Source organism: Trachymyrmex septentrionalis, unplaced genomic scaffold (genome assembly GCF_001594115.1).
Source record: "Trachymyrmex septentrionalis isolate Tsep2-gDNA-1 unplaced genomic scaffold, Tsep1.0 scaffold51, whole genome shotgun sequence".
NCBI classification, from domain to species: Eukaryota; Metazoa; Arthropoda; class Insecta; order Hymenoptera; family Formicidae; genus Trachymyrmex; species Trachymyrmex septentrionalis.
In genome coordinates, this window is record NW_017305683.1 from 2,411,306 (window position 1) to 2,431,654 (window position 20,349).

General features: G+C 34.2%; 3 protein-coding genes across 14 annotated transcripts in view; 2 read left to right on the plus strand and 1 right to left on the minus strand.

Annotated features, from left to right (window-relative positions):
• The window catches only part of LOC108751742 (tyrosine-protein phosphatase Lar), a 324,192-nt gene extending 316,350 nt beyond the window's left edge, over positions 1 to 7,842 (plus strand). For all 8 annotated transcript variants that reach the window (XM_018492123.1, XM_018492128.1, XM_018492129.1 and 5 more), the window contains 6 exons: positions 938 to 1,137; positions 1,216 to 1,382; positions 1,824 to 3,184; positions 3,276 to 3,502; positions 3,593 to 5,399; positions 5,488 to 7,842. In XM_018492123.1, the coding sequence (XP_018347625.1) occupies positions 938 to 1,137; positions 1,216 to 1,382; positions 1,824 to 3,184; positions 3,276 to 3,502; positions 3,593 to 5,399; positions 5,488 to 5,556 (3,831 nt within the window). In that variant the 3' untranslated portion in view covers positions 5,557 to 7,842. The remainder of the gene's footprint in view (positions 1 to 937; positions 1,138 to 1,215; positions 1,383 to 1,823; positions 3,185 to 3,275; positions 3,503 to 3,592; positions 5,400 to 5,487) is intronic.
• Positions 7,843 to 10,480: 2,638 nt separating this feature from the next.
• On the minus strand, positions 10,481 to 12,867 carry LOC108751681 (uncharacterized Golgi apparatus membrane protein-like protein CG5021). Of its 4 annotated transcripts, XM_018491986.1 has the most exons (6): positions 12,574 to 12,641; positions 12,366 to 12,506; positions 11,746 to 11,819; positions 11,427 to 11,661; positions 10,657 to 10,911; positions 10,481 to 10,571 (listed from the first exon to the last, which is right to left on the minus strand). In XM_018491986.1, exons 3-6 carry the CDS (start codon positions 11,805 to 11,807, stop codon positions 10,506 to 10,508), a joined length of 618 nt encoding a protein of 205 aa, XP_018347488.1. In that variant the 5' UTR covers positions 11,808 to 11,819; positions 12,366 to 12,506; positions 12,574 to 12,641; the 3' UTR covers positions 10,481 to 10,505. The 4 variants fall into 4 exon arrangements, with proteins under 4 accessions (XP_018347488.1, XP_018347487.1, XP_018347486.1 ...); XM_018491985.1 differs by lacking the exon at positions 12,366 to 12,506 and having other exon boundaries at positions 10,657 to 10,899; positions 12,574 to 12,867; XM_018491984.1 differs by lacking the exon at positions 12,366 to 12,506 and having other exon boundaries at positions 12,574 to 12,867.
• A 2,151-nt stretch (positions 12,868 to 15,018) lies between these two features.
• The window catches only part of LOC108751777 (zinc transporter ZIP11), a 60,300-nt gene continuing 54,969 nt past the window's right edge, over positions 15,019 to 20,349 (plus strand). For both annotated transcript variants that reach the window (XM_018492181.1, XM_018492182.1), the window contains exon 1: positions 15,019 to 15,467. In XM_018492181.1, the coding sequence (XP_018347683.1) occupies positions 15,360 to 15,467 (108 nt within the window). In that variant the 5' untranslated portion in view covers positions 15,019 to 15,359. The remainder of the gene's footprint in view (positions 15,468 to 20,349) is intronic.

The following is a 20,349-nucleotide window of genomic DNA, read 5'->3' on the forward strand; positions in this document are numbered from 1 at the left end:
AAAAAAAAAAAAAAAAAACAGAACGTCCATTCCACAAAATAATCTCAGCAAATTATCTAGACTCTTTTTTTTTTGTAAAATATCATATGCATATGTGTTTAATTTGAAAATAATCACCTAATTTTTACATCCCAATTGAAAGTCACACTGTTATTACACATTGAATATTATTTATTATTCCACAATTTATATAAACTCAATATTACTCAATATTTCCTAAAAACGAAAGAAGAAAAAACTTAAAAACGTTAGATACATATTTTCCAATCAGTAAAGAAAACTACTGAGACCGATAAGGGGACTGTCGAAACTGTGTCTTATCGATTTTAATAGACTTTCATTATGTTATATATAATAGAATATAAAAAAAATTTAGAAATCAAAACAACCTCTGAGAGGATGAGGGCAAAATTAAAAAAATTCACGTTTTTGAAGAACGTAAATACACCGTTATTAAGAATATAAAATACTATAAAATTTTAGTCTAAAATATTTTTTTTATATATCTCATAGTTTCGAAGATATTCGCTAGAATAAAAAAAAAATTATTTTTAAAGGATTGTTAAAAAACAAGGATTCCGATACCTCAGTTAAACAAATTAAAAAAATAAGAGTAATATTTGTTTATGTTCCACAACATATTTGAAGCAATAGACAAAACCCATCAAAATGGGTGAGAGGCAGTTCCAACGATTGAATTTTATTGATTGAATTTCTCTCTGCTGGGATGTAAAAAAATCACCTTACGTGACTATTCGCAGGTTAATATAATAATCAAATTAATATTTGAGAACATCAAATTAATAGTACGATATTGTGAGACTATTATTCGTGCATTTGTTAATGATATCTTTCTTGAATAAAACTTAGAAACTACGACAAGAATATAGATAGATAGGAGAGAGTGCTCGCAGTACAAGTTGTAATTGTTTCTCAGGGAAAAGATCTACTGAACGAACCGATACGTCGAGACGTGCACGAAGGCGTGCTAGAAGTGAATATCACCGGACTACAACCGGACACGAGATACTCGGTACAGGTGGCGGCGTTGACGAGAAAAGGAGATGGGGACCGTTCAGTACCGATACACGTTAGGACCCCGGGCGGTGTACCAAATAGACCACAGGTCAACGTAAAGTAAGATATGTTTATTTAAAACCATGAAATATCGTACATTTATGAACGACTCGATTTCTATGGACATTATTTTCTCAGAGTTCTGAGTAGAGGCCCCGACGTGTTAGAACTTGAATGGGGCCAGCCTACTCAAACCTACGGTAGTCTGCTGGGATACCGCATTCGATACGGTATAAAGAATCAAACGCTTAAAGAGGAATTCATTGAGGACACGCGTCAGCATACGTACAAAATTACGGATCTTGGTAAGATAAATTAATATCTTTTGTGTCACGTTAATAATAATATCGTCCCCTTACTTTAAAAGTGACACAATTCAAAAAATATGATTTTCAAAAAATGTGATTTTTATTATCTCGAATGAATTATGTAAAGATTACTATTAATCATCAAAAGGAAATTAATAGCGAATTCGATTAACGCACTGATGCACATTAAATCAGTGTATATCATATCACTGTATACACTGATTCAACTAAGTGTAAAATTGAAATGTAGATATTTGGAATTATAAACAGATATTTTATCTAACAGCTCACAATAAAGTGCATTGAGGATTATACGGTTTAATCCTTATGCTTATTACGATAATAATGATAATCTATCCGAGTGATGATAATTTTTAAATCACTTGTAATTAAATATTTCATTTAATAATTATTTGTGTTCAAATAATAAATCTTTAGGAGAACAAGGTGTTGATTACGAGTTCAGAGTAGCGGGAAAAAATGACATCGGTTTCGGCCAAGAGACCGTACGGTACTGGTTCAGTCCGGAAGGCGAGCCAACCGGACCACCAACGAATCTGTCGTACTTCTTTCAAACTCCCGATACTGTGTGCGTGACCTGGGATAAACCGCTTCGGCAGCACAGAAACGGACAAATAATCGGATACGATGTACAGTTTAACAAGAAGAACGATCACTCTACCACTATAGATAGAAACACGACCAAAACGAGAGCGGTATTCACGAACTTGGAAGAGAACACTGAATACGTCTTTCATGTACGAGCGCACACGTCGCAAGGCAGCGGTCCATACTCCGAGAAAATCACGATAATGACGGAAAAGGACATCGGCCGAGCTCCAATGTCCGTAAGAGCGGTGGCCACGTCGGATTCCAGCGTGGAGGTATGGTGGGAGCCAGTACCCAACAGAGGAAAGATCGTCGGTTATCAGATTTTCTACACAACGACCGCCGTGGAAGATCTCGATGAATGGAAGCAGAAGATCGTTGGTCTGACAGAATCGGCGGATCTGATCAATCTGGAAAAGTTTACGCAGTACGCTATAACAGTAGCGGCACGTTACAAGACTGGTCTTGGAAGACTTAGCGAAAAAGTCACGGTGAAGGTGAAGCCAGAAGACGTACCGTTGAACCTCAGAGCGCCGGATTCGTCAACGCATTCGATGTCTCTTTCCTGGACTCCGCCCATAAGATTGACTCCACTGAAGTACAAAGTTTCATTTGACGCTGTTAAAGAATTCGTGGATTCTCAAGGTATAACGCAGACGCAACTCGTGCCCCGCAGGCAGATTCTATTGGAACCTCAAATCACAAGTACAACGATAAATGAACTACAACCGTTTACTACTTATAACGTTAATGTGAGCGCTGTACCACGCGACGGTCAGTACAGACCGCCGGCGAAGATTACAGTCACTACGCAGATGGCTGCGCCCAAGCCGATGGTAAAGCCGGACTTCTACGGTGTGGTTAACGGCGAGGAGATTCAAGTTATTCTCCCGCAAGCTTCCGAGGAATATGGTCCAATCTCGCATTATTATCTCATCGTTGTACCCGAGGATAAAAGCACAGCCGACAAGCAGCCGGATGAATTGACGGAGGATATGATCAGCGGAAAAGGTGCCAAGCAAGAAAGAGAAAACGCGCCCTATATCGCAGCTAAGTTTCCACACAGAGACATTCCATATACGTTCCATTTAGGCAGCGGAGACATCTACGAGGGATACGAAAATCGGAAACTCACTAAAAATAAGCGATACAGAATATTCGTACGGGCCGTAGTTGATACTCCGCGAAAGGTAAGCTGCAAGGAGTGATTCGAATAGAGTGATTCTTATATTAGCGACTTGTGAATATAAGTCAATAATTATGGAAAAATATTCGTTTCAGCATTTATACACGTCGTCACCGTTTTCTGAATATTTATCTTTGGACATGAGGGAAGTACCTCCTGGCGAGCCACCACGTCGGCCGAATCCCAACACGCCTTCCGATGGAAATCCGGAAGTGTCCGTAAAAACTAGTGGTCAAGAACCAGGAATGGTATGGGTAGTTGGTCCTATAATCGCGGCATTGATGGTTAGCGTTTGCCTTGTGCTTCTATTCGTCATTAAAAAGTGAGTTATATTTCTTAGTAAAAGATAAATAAAGTAAAATTTATAGATAAATTGAAACGCACATCAAATTTGTCTCTTAATTATTTTCAGACGAAGACAACCATGTAAAGCGCCGGATCAAGCAGCCGTCACACGACCACTCATGGCAGCAGATATAAGTTCCAATCACGCACCATCGGACCCGGTAGAAATGCGTCGATTAAATTTCCAAACACCTGGCATGATCTCACACCCGCCGATTCCTATTAGCGAACTAGGCAATCACATTGAACGCCTGAAAGCGAATGACAATCTGAAGTTCAGTCAAGAATACGAGTCGATAGAACCTGGCCAACAATTTACGTGGGACCATTCCAATATGGAAATCAATGCATCGAAGAATCGTTACGCCAATGTAATTGCGTACGATCACTCGCGAGTTATTCTTCAAACAGTTGATGGTATGCCGGGCTCCGATTATATCAACGCCAATTACTGCGATGGTTACAGAAAGCAAAATGCATACGTGGCTACCCAAGGACCATTGCAGGAGACATTCGGGGACTTTTGGCGTATGTGTTGGGAATTACGTACCAGCACGATCGTGATGATGACAAAGTTGGAGGAGAGAACAAGGATAAAATGCGATCAGTATTGGCCTACCAGGGGATCGGAGACTTATGGACAGATGACCGTGACCATTAGCGATATTCAGGAACTGGCGACCTACTGTATTCGTACATTCCAGGTTTGCCGAATGGGCTATTCCGAGCGGCGCGAAATAAAGCAGCTGCAATTCACCGCCTGGCCCGATCATGGCGTACCAGAACACCCTGCACCGTTCTTGCAATTCCTGCGCAGAGTTAGATCTCTCAATGTACCCGATAGTGGTCCATTGGTGGTACACTGTAGCGCGGGCGTAGGAAGAACTGGTTGTTTCATCGTTATAGACTCGATGTTGGAAAGGATCAAACACGAGAAGATGATCGACATTTATGGCCACGTCACGTGTCTACGTGCTCAAAGGAATTACATGGTACAGACGGAAGATCAATATATCTTCATTCACGATGCTCTACTGGAGGCGGTGATTTGCGGTAATACAGAAGTACCGGCCAGAAATCTACATTCTCATATTCAGAAACTCATGCAACCGGAGATCGACAATATAACTGGAATGGAATTGGAATTCAAGAAGCTTTCCAACATCAAGGCTGATTCAACTAGATTTATATCCGCGAATCTACCGTGTAACAAACACAAAAATCGATTGGTCCATATTCTGCCTTACGAGTGTACCAGAGTATGCCTACAACCGCAGCGTAATATCGAAGGATCCGATTACATAAACGCGAGTCTGATTGATGGATATCGCTATCGGGGTGCTTACATAGCTACGCAAGGTCCTCTATGCGACACTACTGACGATTTCTGGCGTATGCTTTGGGAGCATAATTCTACGATCGTCGTTATGTTGACGAAACTGAAAGAGATGGGCAGAGAGAAATGCCACCAGTATTGGCCGTCCGATCGATCTATTCGTTATCAATGCTTTGTCGTGGATCCGATCGCAGAGTACAATATGCCGCAGTATATTTTACGAGAGTTCAAGGTGACGGACGCGCGCGACGGGGCGAGTCGCACAGTCAGGCAATTCCAGTTCATCGACTGGCCGGAACAGGGTGTACCGAAATCCGGCGACGGTTTCATCGACTTTATTGGACAAGTGCACAAAACGAAGGAACAATTCGGCCAAGACGGACCGATCACCGTGCATTGCAGCGCCGGCGTAGGAAGGACGGGTGTCTTCATAACGCTTAGCATCGTTTTGGAGCGAATGCAGTACGAAGGTGTGGTCGACATATTCCAGACTGTGAGAATATTACGCACGCAACGTCCAGCTATGGTTCAAACCGAGGTTTGTAAATTCTAATTTCAATGTTTTGCAAGTACAATATTTTTATATGCATGTAATCGTGATATCATTTATGATATTCTTGTCACAGGATCAATATCAGTTCTGCTATCGGGCCAGTTTGGAATATTTAGGCTCCTTCGATCATTACGCCAACTGACAAGCCGACACTCGCGAGCAGAGGGATCTGTCGAGGGACAAACGAGACCGGCAAAGAGGCGAGAGAGATATCGAGAGAGCAAAAATACGACGTGTCTAGTACAATAAAGTCGTATGACATACTCGTACCTTCCAAGGACAAATACAGTAGTAATGCGATTACTAGTGTCGTGGGCAGTTAATAATAGAGATGAAATATTTAGTCAATGGTGTTGCAGTAAATGCAAATATGCTGGAAATTTTCACTTCTATAGCAAACGCGCGGAATCATACTGAAAAGCATTCGGTTTAGGCTAATCTCTTTTTAGAAACTAGATTTGAAAGTTCCCTTGCGGTGACGCGAGTCAAAACTGCCGTTTAGAAGTACGTATACAATACATGTGGTTATACGGGCGTACGTCGCACATCGTGTCGTACGATGTCACGTAGATATGTTCTCTTTTTTATGCTTCTTAATTTCCAAGCATTTACGTCAAAGAATCAATCAGCCAAGTACGACGATGTAATCAAAATTATGTACCATCATCGGTAGGATATCATATTTGCGAATTAGAGAATTGGAACATATCCCATTATTAAGTCGATCATTCGCAAAAGCATTTTTTAAATCTAAATCTAATTTTAAGATTAGACTGAAGATATCGACCATATCTCTCTCCCACTCGAAACATAGTGCATTTTCTGTGCATAGTATCTCTTGCAAACTGAGACAGTGAAGATCAAAATCTTTCCTATTTATTGAGGATAAGAGTGCTTCCTTCAATAGCGAATTACATAGAGGAATCAGATGGTCTCGATGTTGACATCCATGTTTGTGAGAGAAACAGAGCATCGATCAGTTACATGTGCGAAACGCACATTGTGAAAAACAAGAATCTACCGTACGTGGCATATTCCACGAATACTTACTAATGTAGAAAGAAAAATGGATCGAAAAAACAGTCAAGTAACTTTCTTTAGCTACTATAAAATAAAGAAAGAGAGAGATGAAAATTTCCGCTCACAAGAAACAAAAAAAATTGCCATACTGCCAAATTGACAATTATTAATGCTGTACTCACTATGAACAGTAGGGATCTTCTCATTATGATAATGTTAGATAGATTATAAGAAAAATTGTTTTAAGGATAGATTAAGCAACGCCATTAGGGAAATGAGGATGAAAGAAGGACCCGAATGAAAGAAGGATGAAAGGAAACGGTGCCTATTCAATGAAAGGTGCGCAAGTGAATTTGCGCACGTTTCTATAAAAGAAGAAAAAAAACTAATTTAAATAGAAGCACTGTATGTTGAATTCGTGTACTGTTCTCCCAAGCCCTCGATACCCTTATGTACAAAGTTCCAACATAGCTTCTACCTCGAATATTTCTAATTTCCTTTTAAATATATTGAAATGGATAATTACAAATTTAATTATCAGTTCAATGCTTTTTTAGCTTACGAGTACCTTATTAAAATCAAATTTACGCTGAGTGTTCATACTATGCATTAAATCATCGATGTTTGTAATATAAAATTTTTCTTTTTCAAGTGCCAGATCAATGCCAAGAATGCACAATGAAGAACATCGCTACATGATATATTTGTTACGGTGAAAATATTTAATCTGGTAATTTTATAAAATTTCTGATAATTCTACAGAATTGTTGATTGTATTGGCAAATAATACAATTGAATATTTTTTCTTAAGATTATAGTGATCAATTGATTTGATCAAAATAAACGCATTGACTGCTTTAATTTTAATGCCAATAAATAATTAATATATTTATCAATGTGACCAATGATTCTATTGAATTATATGATTTTATAAAAGCACTAACTAATTACTTTCATCGTGACATTATCCATTTTGTATAGTAATAACGACTTCGGATGAATGTATTGCAATTTCAAATTGCAAGCTCTCCAGTTTATGAGGACAATAATTGCTCGATTACACTTTCTTCGAAACCTATACGATACTGTTCGGTATAGCAAATCTTGTAGCTAACATTTTAGAAATAATTTTTAAAAAAGTGTACATGTACAATAACAAACATAACGTCATCTAAATAAAGTAATTTATTGATCATAAATCTTCTCCGATTTTTGGCATTCTTTTGGCTGGATTCTACACTTATTACGAAATACTCTTGATATGTTGAAACTATACAAGTAATGCAACACGAAATGCTATTTCACAATTTTATACAATTTTGCTCGAATACTCCTTTTACCGTTAGTTATTGTGGTTCGAGGGTCAGGAACTGTGACTAAATGTACATAAATGCACCATCTGTCATTAGCAACATTATATAAATATATAAATATATATATACATAAAATTATAAGTAATATATACATAGATATATATATAGATATCATAAGAGATACAAGTGTGCATAAGGACATGAAAATATTTAAAAAGATATCGGTATTTTCCAGAATACCGTGTTAAGTTTTAACACAAAAAAATGTGAAATCTACTCAGTACGTTGTATCCACCTGTAATATTTAATTTTCTCGATATCTATTATTTTCAATTTTATATTTGTTAAATATTTTTTTTACGTCTTTTTTATGTATTTATCGTATTGTTTTAACGAATGTACTTCTATAATGGCTTTTGAGCAGTTTCTTTACAGATTGGTTTATCAAAAAAATTACTTATTCGTTTTAGTGTGATAGTTTTTTCTTACAAACTGAGGGCCATTTTATACAACGTTTACTATGATAAATTCTTTGTGCTTGAAAAAGTACTTAAAATATTTTATTAATATTAAAATGTATGTAATTATATAATACATCAAATTTTTCACTGCCTGTTAAACCATTTACAACCATCATGGCATTTTTCATAATTTATAATATAATGGTAATAATTATAGTACTAATAATAATATGTAATGATAATACTAGTTGTAAAAATAATTCTACGATTTGCCTTATGTCAAAGTTCATTACATAAATAGCACTTTAAATTAACAACTTTTATTTTATGTTATTATGTTAAGTGTTTCTACAATGTGGCAGCAGATTTTTTTTATTACGACTTACTATTTGGCCTTCAGAATGTAATCATAAGCAACTATTTAACATGCAGCATTTTATTTTAAAGAAAATATATATTTATACAATATTTTTTATATAATTACTTCTTTTATAATTTTAATTTATTAGAAACATTGCTTTAGTAAAGTTTCTTTATATAATATGCTCCTATTAAACATTTTCAAGCAAATTAAATTACGAATAGCTTTGAATGGCAGGAAATGATTTTATAATATTTTTATCTTTTTGTGTGTATAATTTCAAAGATTGTAATCGGTATTTAAAGACTCACACTCTTTAACATATTGTTAATGAAATGTTATACATGGTGTATGACTGGATAATGTTTATTAGCTTTCTTACAAACGATTGAAAATGCTAAATACAAAATTCGAAACATGTTTTAAGATATTAGGCTATATAAATGGATATTCGAACAATTTTCACATCTGTAAATAACATTAACTTATTTCCACATTGAAATATTTTATCCCATTAATGTATAATTAATCGTTCAACGTTCACAAAGTTAAATTATTTTAATTGTTAATTTTGGTAAAGTAGTTCTTGGTATGGGAACATTTCTCAAGAAGAAAATCAGCTCTTAAACTTTAAAAAGTCAAACGCCCTGTACACGCTGTGGTTTTTATTATAATGTTCTTAAAAAGAGAAAAAGACTTTTGCTAAGAATAACTTTCAAATCATTATGATAAGTATTCATCTGTAACAAATCATTAAGCGTTTCATCCCATTAAATATTCTTCTTAGAATACTGTAAAGCGTATTAAGTTTTAATAGCATTAAACTTGGCAGAACTTTTGTAAGAAACTTATGAATTTGAAACTTATAAGTTATAAATTTATGTGATTACATTTCAATATAATTATTATCAACATATGTACTTTGCCAACTTTCTTAATGGCTTCACGTTTAAAGTCCCAAGATAAAATATGTTACCAAAAACAAAATTAAATTATTGTATAAATATACTACTATAGTTATAAGTTGATATCATTAATCTATACTCACTAAAATTTACTGCTACAAGGAAGTCCACAAAATATTCGTACATTTATATTATAACATAATAATTGTAATGTTACACTAAGTTTTTTGTATCATTCCCTGAAACTTTCGTATATGTTGTATTTTAGTACAGTAATCCTTAGTCTTTATAATTTTTTAATGATCTAAAATGTATAGCAAAACGATATGTGGTTTGTTGTATTCTTCTTCTTGAAAACTTACGACTCGCGCGTGTTTTCGGAGCAGTTTTGATAATATAATAAAATACAATCGGCTACTATAGCTCCGTGCAATATAGCGAGTTTGTTATTGTGTATAAGATCGCCTCGAATTCATCTGTAGATGAATCAGTAAAGTGACTGCGGTCACGGATCCGAAGAAGAATATGAATTTAAATGCAAAGAATAAGTCAAATACTAAATATCGTTGAAAGAATGGGAAATTATTTTGTGATACTTTCTTGCCAGAAAGAATACAACAGGCTGAGGTAAAAACAATGATAAATGCAATGTTACTAATTAACAACTATACAAAATAAATATTGTGTAATAGGAAGAGTCTGTTGACGAGAAAAAAAAATACCGTGTACATTATGTATTGCCTTGCGGCATTAATAAACTAGTACTAACATATAAAAAATGTTTCCTTCTTTTTAATATAAATATTCGTTTTAACCTTTTTATGTATAATCAGATAATAGATAAATAAGCATCTCATCAAGTAATAATAATAATATAGAACCTGAAGATTGATAACGATTTATTATACATATAATACTTATAAGATACAGTCTAACATTATTTTTATATACAAACATTTGCAAATATTAAATTATCATTATAAACATAAATTTTAAATGACACACACATACATATATCAATGTTTCATAATTTATATAACATTAGTTGGTTGATTGGAATTATTCGTTGGTGGGCTCCTGGTCATTATTGATGTAACCTGTAGTAAAATAAATTTAAATAAGTATGCGATACACCTAAATATAAAAGAAAAATATATTATTTGGTTTCATAAAAACATATACATTTTGAAAAACTTGTTTCCTGATGAAATCACTTGTGACCGTTGAAATATTTTGATCATTTCCCATTTTACATTTGATGTAGCCATATAGATTTGCACCGTTTAAAACTATGGCAATGCAAACGAGCAAAAGCCATTTGAATTTAAAACCAAATAACGCTGCAATAAATAACATTGACCAAAAAAATGGACACAAAATCAGGGCTAACCAAAAGATTCGCGCCTCGGTTGCATTAATGCGGTTCTGTTGTGCACCCTGAAACACAGGGCACATAATAGACATTGGACTTACACATGTACAAGAAAATGATATTTAAATAATCTGAATCATTTAAGATACACACATATTTTATAAATAGTCACAATAAAAAGAGTAACTGGAATGGAACATGAATTTAGGTGACTGTCTACTTATAATCTGATTATTATACAAGTAGTTTTAGAAAGTGCCAAGGGCATAAAAATATAACAGCTAGAAAACCTTGAACAACCAATCCAATTAAATCAATGTTTGCTGAAACGTGACAAATGAAAAAATATACATGCTAATTGAAAGCTACATTTCAATGTAATCTATGCAAGTGGAACTTATGTGATATAAAATGTAATAACAACATTGATACAAGCTTCGTATCTAAGTATAGAATCAAATGATTTTCTTGATACAATGCTAAAGGAGATATAAAAGAGACACTTTCTCGTTAGAGACTTTTATCACTACATTGCATGGCAACGTAAATTAAAATATACAAATTTATATAATAAGCGAACCTTTTTAGATTCAAAAATCCAATGACTTTTGCCATCGTCATCCACATAATTCCACCATCTAAGGCCAACCATTAATCTTCCTGTAATATTTTTAACGGTCCAAAAATCCATCGATAAAAGTAGTACCACTGTTACAAAACTTGCTATAAAACTATTTGAAAACAAGCCGCAAAACAAATAAACTATTATAGCCGCTATCCGGAAGGCCAAGTGAAACAGCGTAACATATGGATGTCTAAAATTATAGAAAACAATATTTTATCTTACAAAATTATGGTCTACGAGCATTTAAAAGATACACGATCTTCATTATTTGTACTTAAGCTTGTTGGAATTCTGGGCCTCCTCCTCCTCTCCAAAAGCAATCGTGTCGTCATCCATCAATAAAGGTACCTACAAATGAGATCATGGAACATTCGATAAAAGGAGTATCGAGCATGCATTTATATTCATGCAATTTATCTTGCATTTATTAATATCTTGGAATGCTACTGTGGGTAGTGTAGACGAATTTTCATTCATGCACTTTTTGAATTTCGTATAGTTTCTGTTATTGAAATTTAAACAGCTTAAAATAACATTGTTTAAGGTTCAAACTTTTACATTAAAAAATAATGTCAAATTTAGTTGTTCTAACATGGACATAAAAAAGTGTAAAAGATTCTTAATTATGTGGGTGAATTTTCACCCAAATTCACTCAAGTAGTGTCAACTTAAGACAAATATGAGTGACATTTTAGGATTAAATCTATATGCACACACTATGACGTGGAGGGATGAATTAACACGGAGCGTAACCTCCGTTTCTCGAGTGAAATAAAAAAAGGAGGAAAGAAAGAGACACGAAATTGAACCCCGAGAACTCCCGCATTCGCTTCCGCAAAGGGCGTGATTATCCATATTACGAACCCTTCCGCAGTGTACGCTAGAAATACGTACGGAAATGCGCAAGCGAATGTCAGAGTGACGACCTTCCACCCACTATCGGCGATTAGAACTATTACTCCCAGTCCCCGACGTAACGAAACGACACTTATTTTCGTTTTACGAGACAATCGGATACCTCATGGTTAGGCACGACTAAAAAAAATATGTGGCGTCAGTATGCGATCGATCGCGCGGAAGAAACACGGCGTTGCGTACCTACCGTTGCGGACGCCATGTTTGCACGTTGACAGTCCGATACTCCGATGGTACTTCGTGCGTCGTCTGCTGGACACTGCTGGGAAAGATGGTGGCCTCGCGGTCGACAGCGACGACAGCAACAGTCTCGTAAAGTCTCGTCCCGTTGCGAAAAAAAACTGAGCCTCAAAACGCGTCACGACAACGCTCGCATTCTGCGGTTTCACTGTCGAACATTGTTAATCAAGATAAACGCCTTGACATCGTTAATAGTCCGGCGCGGACGAAACCTTGAGACGCGGCGCCGACACGGACGAAAGTCGCGCCAATTGTACGATTAATCGAACGCGGCGGCCGACTGGTCGAATGCGGGAGACGCTCATTGGCCGCGCTACTCTCTCACGCATGCACATTGCGTCTCGCTATTCGTACACTGTTGCCGCCGATTATTGGAAGATATATCGAATCGAATTCAACTTTGATCGAATTTCAATTTAATCAATAATATTTTAAGTAATATGAATAAAATTATTGAATTAATCAATAGAATTATGTGTGTTTAATGAATCGAATTGAAAATAACAAACTGTATATTAGAGATTTTAAACAATTCTGCCAATGGAGTTAACCGCTGATTAAATTAATCGGAGTTTGATCAAAGTCGTCCTTAATTTACTTGTCGATTGAAACTCAATTTGAATTTTAATTATTAAGTTCGTAAATTATATTTTATAAATTATTAATTAAGTTATTTTTCAATCGATCGTTACATGTCGTAATTTATATAATTTCTTACTTAATAATATAAAGCCTAATCTACAATGTACTCTTTATCTCTTGTTTCTTTCTTCTTTGCTATGACTATTTAACGTGATTCTTATCACGTTTTTTTTTTTATTTCTTCCTAAGTTCGTCAATTTTTATTTCGGATGATAGAAAATCAAGAAAGGAGTAAGAGGCAAAAGCCAAGAGATAAAAAATGATAAAAAGCAAGAAAAAGGACACGATAAAGGAAGATATAAAAAGAGCACATTAAATTGCACAGTAGATTAAGCCTAATTAAGTAAAGTGCTTCCCATTTAGACAACACAAGTCGCAACATAAAAATTATCTTCCGTGGAGTTCCATATACAAAAATAAAATAATACTTACTTTGTGTCATCACGTGAGAAAAATATTCATGTATGTATACACGGAGACATAAATGTCTAGTCATGTCTTTTCACGCCTTCTCATGCCTTCTTCAATACGCATGCAACTCAAACGGTTAGGCATTTATGTCCCCGTGTGTATAATATATTGTATTATATTTACATTGATATAGTAATAAATTATAATATATAAATTATAATATTGATGTAATGTTATTATATATATTTACAAGTAAGAAATTGATATTTAGAGATACAGTGTAACATAGAGTGAGCGTTTCTTTTTATTTAATACTGACAAATAACAAGAATGTGTAATGCGTCGTCTACAATAAACGGAGTAAGAAGTAAGAGAAAGAAACCACACCAATGACCAATCACAGTCGATTATTCTTCTCACATTCAACTGTGATTGATCAATTTCTTAATCTTACTTCATATTCCATGTATTGTAGACGGCGCATAATGATTCACTGTGATACACTGGTCGGTATTTATAGTCGGATCTTATATTTAAGACCGTTTTAAGTTATGTCTTAAGTCGCTAATGCGGCCTTCTGATTGATTCATGACATCTTAAGATTGTACTTACTGGTCACTGTGTATCATCTGTCTCTCTTGCTGGGAAGCATCCAGTTCGTGTTTAACGGTCAATAATCAATCTCGCAAACATAGATATAACGTGGGCGTTTTGAGCACACCTAAAACCGATACAACTTGATGATGCGGTAAGTCCGGATCTGCAACAAATGTTTTAAGCCTACAATAAATGTTTTAAGCCGTAAAAAATTGACCAATTACAATCGAATGCGAGGAGAACAATTAATTGTGATTCGTTCATTCCTTATGGCTTTAAAAATCTATTGTCGATCCGAGCTAAAGCCTATATCAGACTAAAGACTGAGGATGTGATCCTGTGACTGCAAATGCTTTGAAGCTTTTTTCGATTGGTCAATTCGTAAAATTCTTTCTTCTGATTAGTCAACGATGCATTTGCACTCTATAGGTGCGGTCCATTTGGCGCTTCGAAACGTTCGACTGACCAATTAGAAGAAAGAATTCTACTAACAGAACAATAAAAAAGCGCTTCGAAACATTCGGAGCATCAAGTGAACACCGTAGCCTGAGATTTAATTGAAATTCAACTATTGATCAAGTTTATTTAAACTTTATATTGATTTTCTTCCTTCTCTGATCAGTCATGTATTCTATTGTAACCTTAATCTAATAGTATGATACGAGCTTTAGTTAGATATGACGTAAAGAAAAGGCGTGCGTGTACGCAACGTACGTAATGCGCGGCCCACGATATTCGGAAGTCGCGATTGACGGATACGACAGGGACGACGCAGAGAGACGAGCGGTGATGTCGTCGTAATACGCGCACATGATGCGCGTTGGTGGTAGTATAGGAACGTGTGTGGTGGCGACGTAGTAGTGGCCCGTGCGTCGGTGGTGCGCACGATGGTTCAGATAAGCAGTGCGGGGGACTGAACGAAGTGCCGCAAGACCGGAGATTTCGCGCCGCGCCGTTCGGCTCTCGCGTTCGTTTACGCCCGCTCGCTCCGTTTCATTCCGTCGGCACACGGCAGTCCGCCACGGGACACGGTCGACCGATTGTAGGATCTGTCTCTCCCGCCTGATGTGACGGAGGCTCGCGATGCTCAAGGATCACACAGCGATCACCCAGGCGCTCCTCGGAACCCTGCTCACGTGGGCCCTCACCGCGGCCGGTGCCGCGCTCGTAGTTATCATTCGGGGAAAACAAGTGAGTATCGATCGGAGAATTGTCCCTTCCGGACAATTCGCGCCCAGATCCCTATACGATAACGCCGTTTGCATAGAATCCGATCCTGGCCCATGGGAGGAAACTTAACCTTACCGGCGCATCCGCCCGTGCGCGAAATTCTCGCAGTTCGCTTCGAAGAGAGCATTCCCACTGTTTTCAACTACACACCGTACACTTTTCTGTCATTGACGCGCGTCTTTTACACTCTTTACACCTTTTTTTCTCCTCTCTATACAATACTTGACTTAAAGATAAGAGATGCATGATAAATAATGAACGTACTTACTTAGTTTTTATCTTTTCTAGATTTTAATCCCTTTATTTCTAAATGTAAAAGAGTTTAAAAAGACATGATTATTGGGAAATTAAGATTAATTGATGTCGGTTAATTGAATTTTAATTTAGTCATAAATATATAAATACATAAAAACACTGTTTATTTCAACTTCATATTGCTATAATAAATATGTGTGCTATCAATGATATTTTTAATTTCTTCTATTTGTAAATGTCACGTAAATATAAATAAATACACCTTTTAATCAATAACATTTGAAAGTAACATTTCAAAGGTCATTGGATATTTTTTCGCTGCATGCAAATTTTTGAATTTCACTCGTTAACAACCATCATTCTCAAGAGAAAAGGGCAAAAATATTTAGATAAGCGGGACTATTGCGATTCTTCACATTTAAATTTAGATTCGTTACTTCGATGAAATCGCAACCGCTGCCGTCGTCGACGGCACACAGCGATTGGCGGGCCCGCGTAATCCGCCGCTTCCTTCATGCAATTTAATTCGCGCGCGCGTACGAGTTGAATATATCGTTGGAGAGAATCGAACTTCTCTGTCGCGCGCTTTCACGTTCTCATCCAGACAAGATTACGCTTGGCTATTTACGATTCATATGGACGGAAAAATCGAACGATGGGAGAAAAAAAATGAGAATGCATTGGATGTTAAAGAGTAAGTTCAAAAACATACGTTTTTTAGGTGTATTTTGTGATCTTTGAATTTTGAATCAACTGTTAAACGATATATTGCGTATAATGAAAGAAATATTAGGGATAAATATTAAATATTGGAAATAAAAAAATTAAGGAATAGAGAAATTAAACGTATCAAAGTAAATATTAGAATAAATATAACAGGAATGCAAATAGAAGAATTTTAAAAATAGAGATTAAATGTAATGTATAATGGATACAAATACGATATAAAACATATAAATATTTATATATTTTATATTTTTATTCGTATGTATTCTCTAAAATTTTTTGCGTGAATCTCACTCTTAAAAATTGAAAATTGAACAACTCTTTTTTTTTTAAGTCTAGCTCAGTTTCGCTGTTCAGAGGAAATTATGAACTGTCCTTCATCGATTTCTATGAAACTTAGCGGGCAGTGTTAAATATTCTTTTCAGAATATTACTCCATTTTGGCTGCAGATAGCAAATTATATATTTTCGAGATATTAAAAATATTTTTTTAAATTTATATTTTTATTTCTCTATTTAGATTAGATAATTATTTCTATATTTAAATAAGTAAAAGTGTTTCATGTTGTTTCATTACTTATTACCACATTAGCGTTATATATGTCACGAAAATTTGTTCTCTACACTTCTAAAATTTTTGAAAATTAAGAAAATATGATTAAATTAAAAACAAGAAAAATGTTTCAATATATACAGATGATTCAATACAGATTTATTTTTTATATATTGTCTTTACATATACATTATAAGATGAAATTGTTCATAAAAACAAGTAAATAGGATCTTGAAATAAAATTAATTTTCGAATGCAAAATTTTTAATAATGTTATTGACGTTAATTTTCCTATGAATGTACATGAAAATAAATATGAATGAAGCTTGCGTCTTTTGCACCATGTTTATAATGCTTCAAGACCTTAAGTTTTACTTGTTTTTATCAATTTCATCTCACATGTAAAAACAACATAAAATAAATGAAAAATAAGTATATTGAATCGCATTCTTCTCATGTTCTTAATTTAATCATATTTTTCTTACATTTTCAGAAATTTAAAAAATATAGAGAACAGATTTGCGTAACATACATGTGGTAACAAATAATAAACTAAATAATATGAAGTATTTTTACTTACTTGAATATAGAAATAAAAACAAATTTAAAAAAATTTTTAATATCTCAAAAATACTTTATTATGTGCGGCCAAAATGGAGTAATATTATATCAGGAGGGAACACTCAACACATGTCAAGTTTCATAAAAATTGATGAGGGACAGTTCTCTCCAAAGAATTTAGAGAAAATCCAATGTGCATTTGTATTACTTTTAATTTCTGAATTACCTAAACTTTTTTTATTTCTAATACTTAATACTTATTTAGGTCTCTATAATATTTTTTTATTAGAGTCTTAATATTAGATTATAATGCTTTATTGCTATTATTCTCCGAGAAGTTATAATTAAAGCTCTACATTAATAAAAATAACACAAAAATCTGCCATCCGAAAAGTTTGACATGGCAGTCGAAATAAATAGAAAAACGCAATAAGGAAAGCAGCAATAGAAAAAGGCGGTTGCTTATCTAAGCGACGACTCGCTTAGATAAGATGAATGCGCTATTTTTATTAATATAGAGCTTTAGTTACAATAGCTAATTTCGTTTTTCATTACAAGTGATATCTTATGACTAACTTTACCTATAATTAACTTATTATTACCTTATCTTATAACTATCTTACCATTTTATATCTACTTTGCAACGCAACTTATTCTCCAAATTTTCTAATATAATATTATTCTTAATATAATATTAAATTTTTTATTACGCTATTTATATTACAACTTTATAAGAAATAATTTCTTGATTTTTTCATAAAATTATCTAATAGAATTTATTTTTATCTACTCCATCTTTCTCAATTATTGGCTCTAACCCAATTCTTATTCCTGTTTTTAGAAATTTTAAAATTTTCCGTTGAATCAATATTTACTTTTGATATTGAGATGTGCCGTTTTTTATTTATGATTTTAATAAAGAATTGTGCTACTTATTAATGTAAAGATCCATCTAAGCTTAGACTCCAATCAATCAACTTGTTGTCAGTACACTATTGTACTAATCTTACTTGTAGTGTTTGAAAATTTAATCAAGAAAAAATAATATTCTACTTTCTTCAATATTTAAAAATGTATTGCGTCTGGCATACAACAGTTTACCTTCGATAACTGGTTGATGGCCTTCGATAACTTTACTTATTATTTCGCAACAAGTGGCAGAATACACAGAATTTGGTCTGTTCCGCGGAAAGTACCTTACGTTAATTGCATATCTATAATGATCTTGATAACAAATTTTTACGTACTATACATTTTCCGCCGTATTTTACTGCGCTTTTAAACGACTTTTAAACGAGTAAGTCGAGCCAAATAAAAGTTTGAATAAAAAAGCATGAATATTTATTAGAATTTTGTTAATATGTATATAAACGATTTAATTTATAGTGTTACTTCCTCATTAAAGGACTCCGCACTAATTATACAGAAAATTGAGTCTCCATAAAATTAATTTTCAAATAATGTAACTTATAATATAATGAACAAAAAATATCCCTGACACAAAGCTCAATAATGGATAGTCTTTGAGCGACGTATCAAAAGTTTAAAACTTGTACTCACAGAGCACTTTTGACACACCATAATTTAAAAATATCCATGGAGAAAAAATTACGATAACTACAACTGAATAATTGATGATAATTTTCGCTCATTATTAGAAAAGGTATAAGATCTATAGTACTATGGAAGTGACTTATATGATTGCTCCAGTCTTAGCAATATTTGTTATATATATGTTATAACCGTAATGATTATGTCTAGCTACGTTTCCGGAAGCATATTGCGGACATTTTATTGAGCAGGTTATTGATTACTAACTTTTGTAACTTTTTTCCTAGGGCGGAAACGTGAAAAGTGAAAATGTATTGTATGTATATAATAACAATTACATCTGATTCTGGGCTACTGAGAGTCAGCGCGAAAAGGGTGCACGATTATTGTAATGTTTAATAATATGAAATGATTACATCTTAGATGTCTTAGTGTCTTTTTTATTTAAAAATCCTTGCACGACTTAAACTTTGGAGTCCTCTTTAACATTCTCAATTCTCCTATCTATACTATGTTGGTTTAGCAGTCTGCCGAGGAAGAATTACAAATTATCAAATTTGTAGTGGCTTCTCAACACACGCCAACCTTGTCATGAAACTTTGAAATTCCGCAAATTTGATGCTTAACATTATAGAATGGTTTATGCGCCATTTTATACAATGATGATAAATCTCCGGTTATATCGTTTCGAGTGTTGAATATGTCTGACTTTATTATAGAATATGACTTTATTATATGTATATACATACATACATAAAAATGTTAACTTTTCACATTTCCACTCTAAAGAAAAAGCGTGATCGATACTCTAAACATAAACTACAACCTAAAAATGTTTTTGAACCTTACTTTTGAAAATTGGAATTAAGGCTTTTATATCCTATATATGCTCTGAAGATAAAGCTCGCAAGCTTCATCCATGATAGGAATCTTATATTCTCAGGATATGCACAATAAAACATTTTATTTATGATGAAAAGATTTTCACAGGTCTTTGCGAATTTTAGGGCGGCGATAACATTAGTAATAACAAGTTGGTAATAGTGCAATCATTAGTCTCATGAGTATTGTGTAATCATATACCTATACATCTCTCAAATACACTATTGTTTTGCAAACCACATTGAGAGATAGCAATACTTGTTCAGTTGAGGCAACTATAGAAAAAAATGAATTAGCGGTAGGAACTAAATATAT

What these genes read in the sequence shown, in the direction of transcription:
- LOC108751681 (XM_018491984.1), bottom strand. An exon ending in CAGAATTCCAACAAGCTTAA is followed by an intron (nt 11,662 to 11,745) that starts GTACAAATAATG and finishes CTATAATTTTAG; the next exon opens with ACATCCATATGTTACGCTGT. An exon ending in GGAAACAAGTTTTTCAAAAT is followed by an intron (nt 10,572 to 10,656) that starts GTATATGTTTTT and finishes ATTTTACTACAG; the next exon opens with GTTACATCAATAATGACCAG.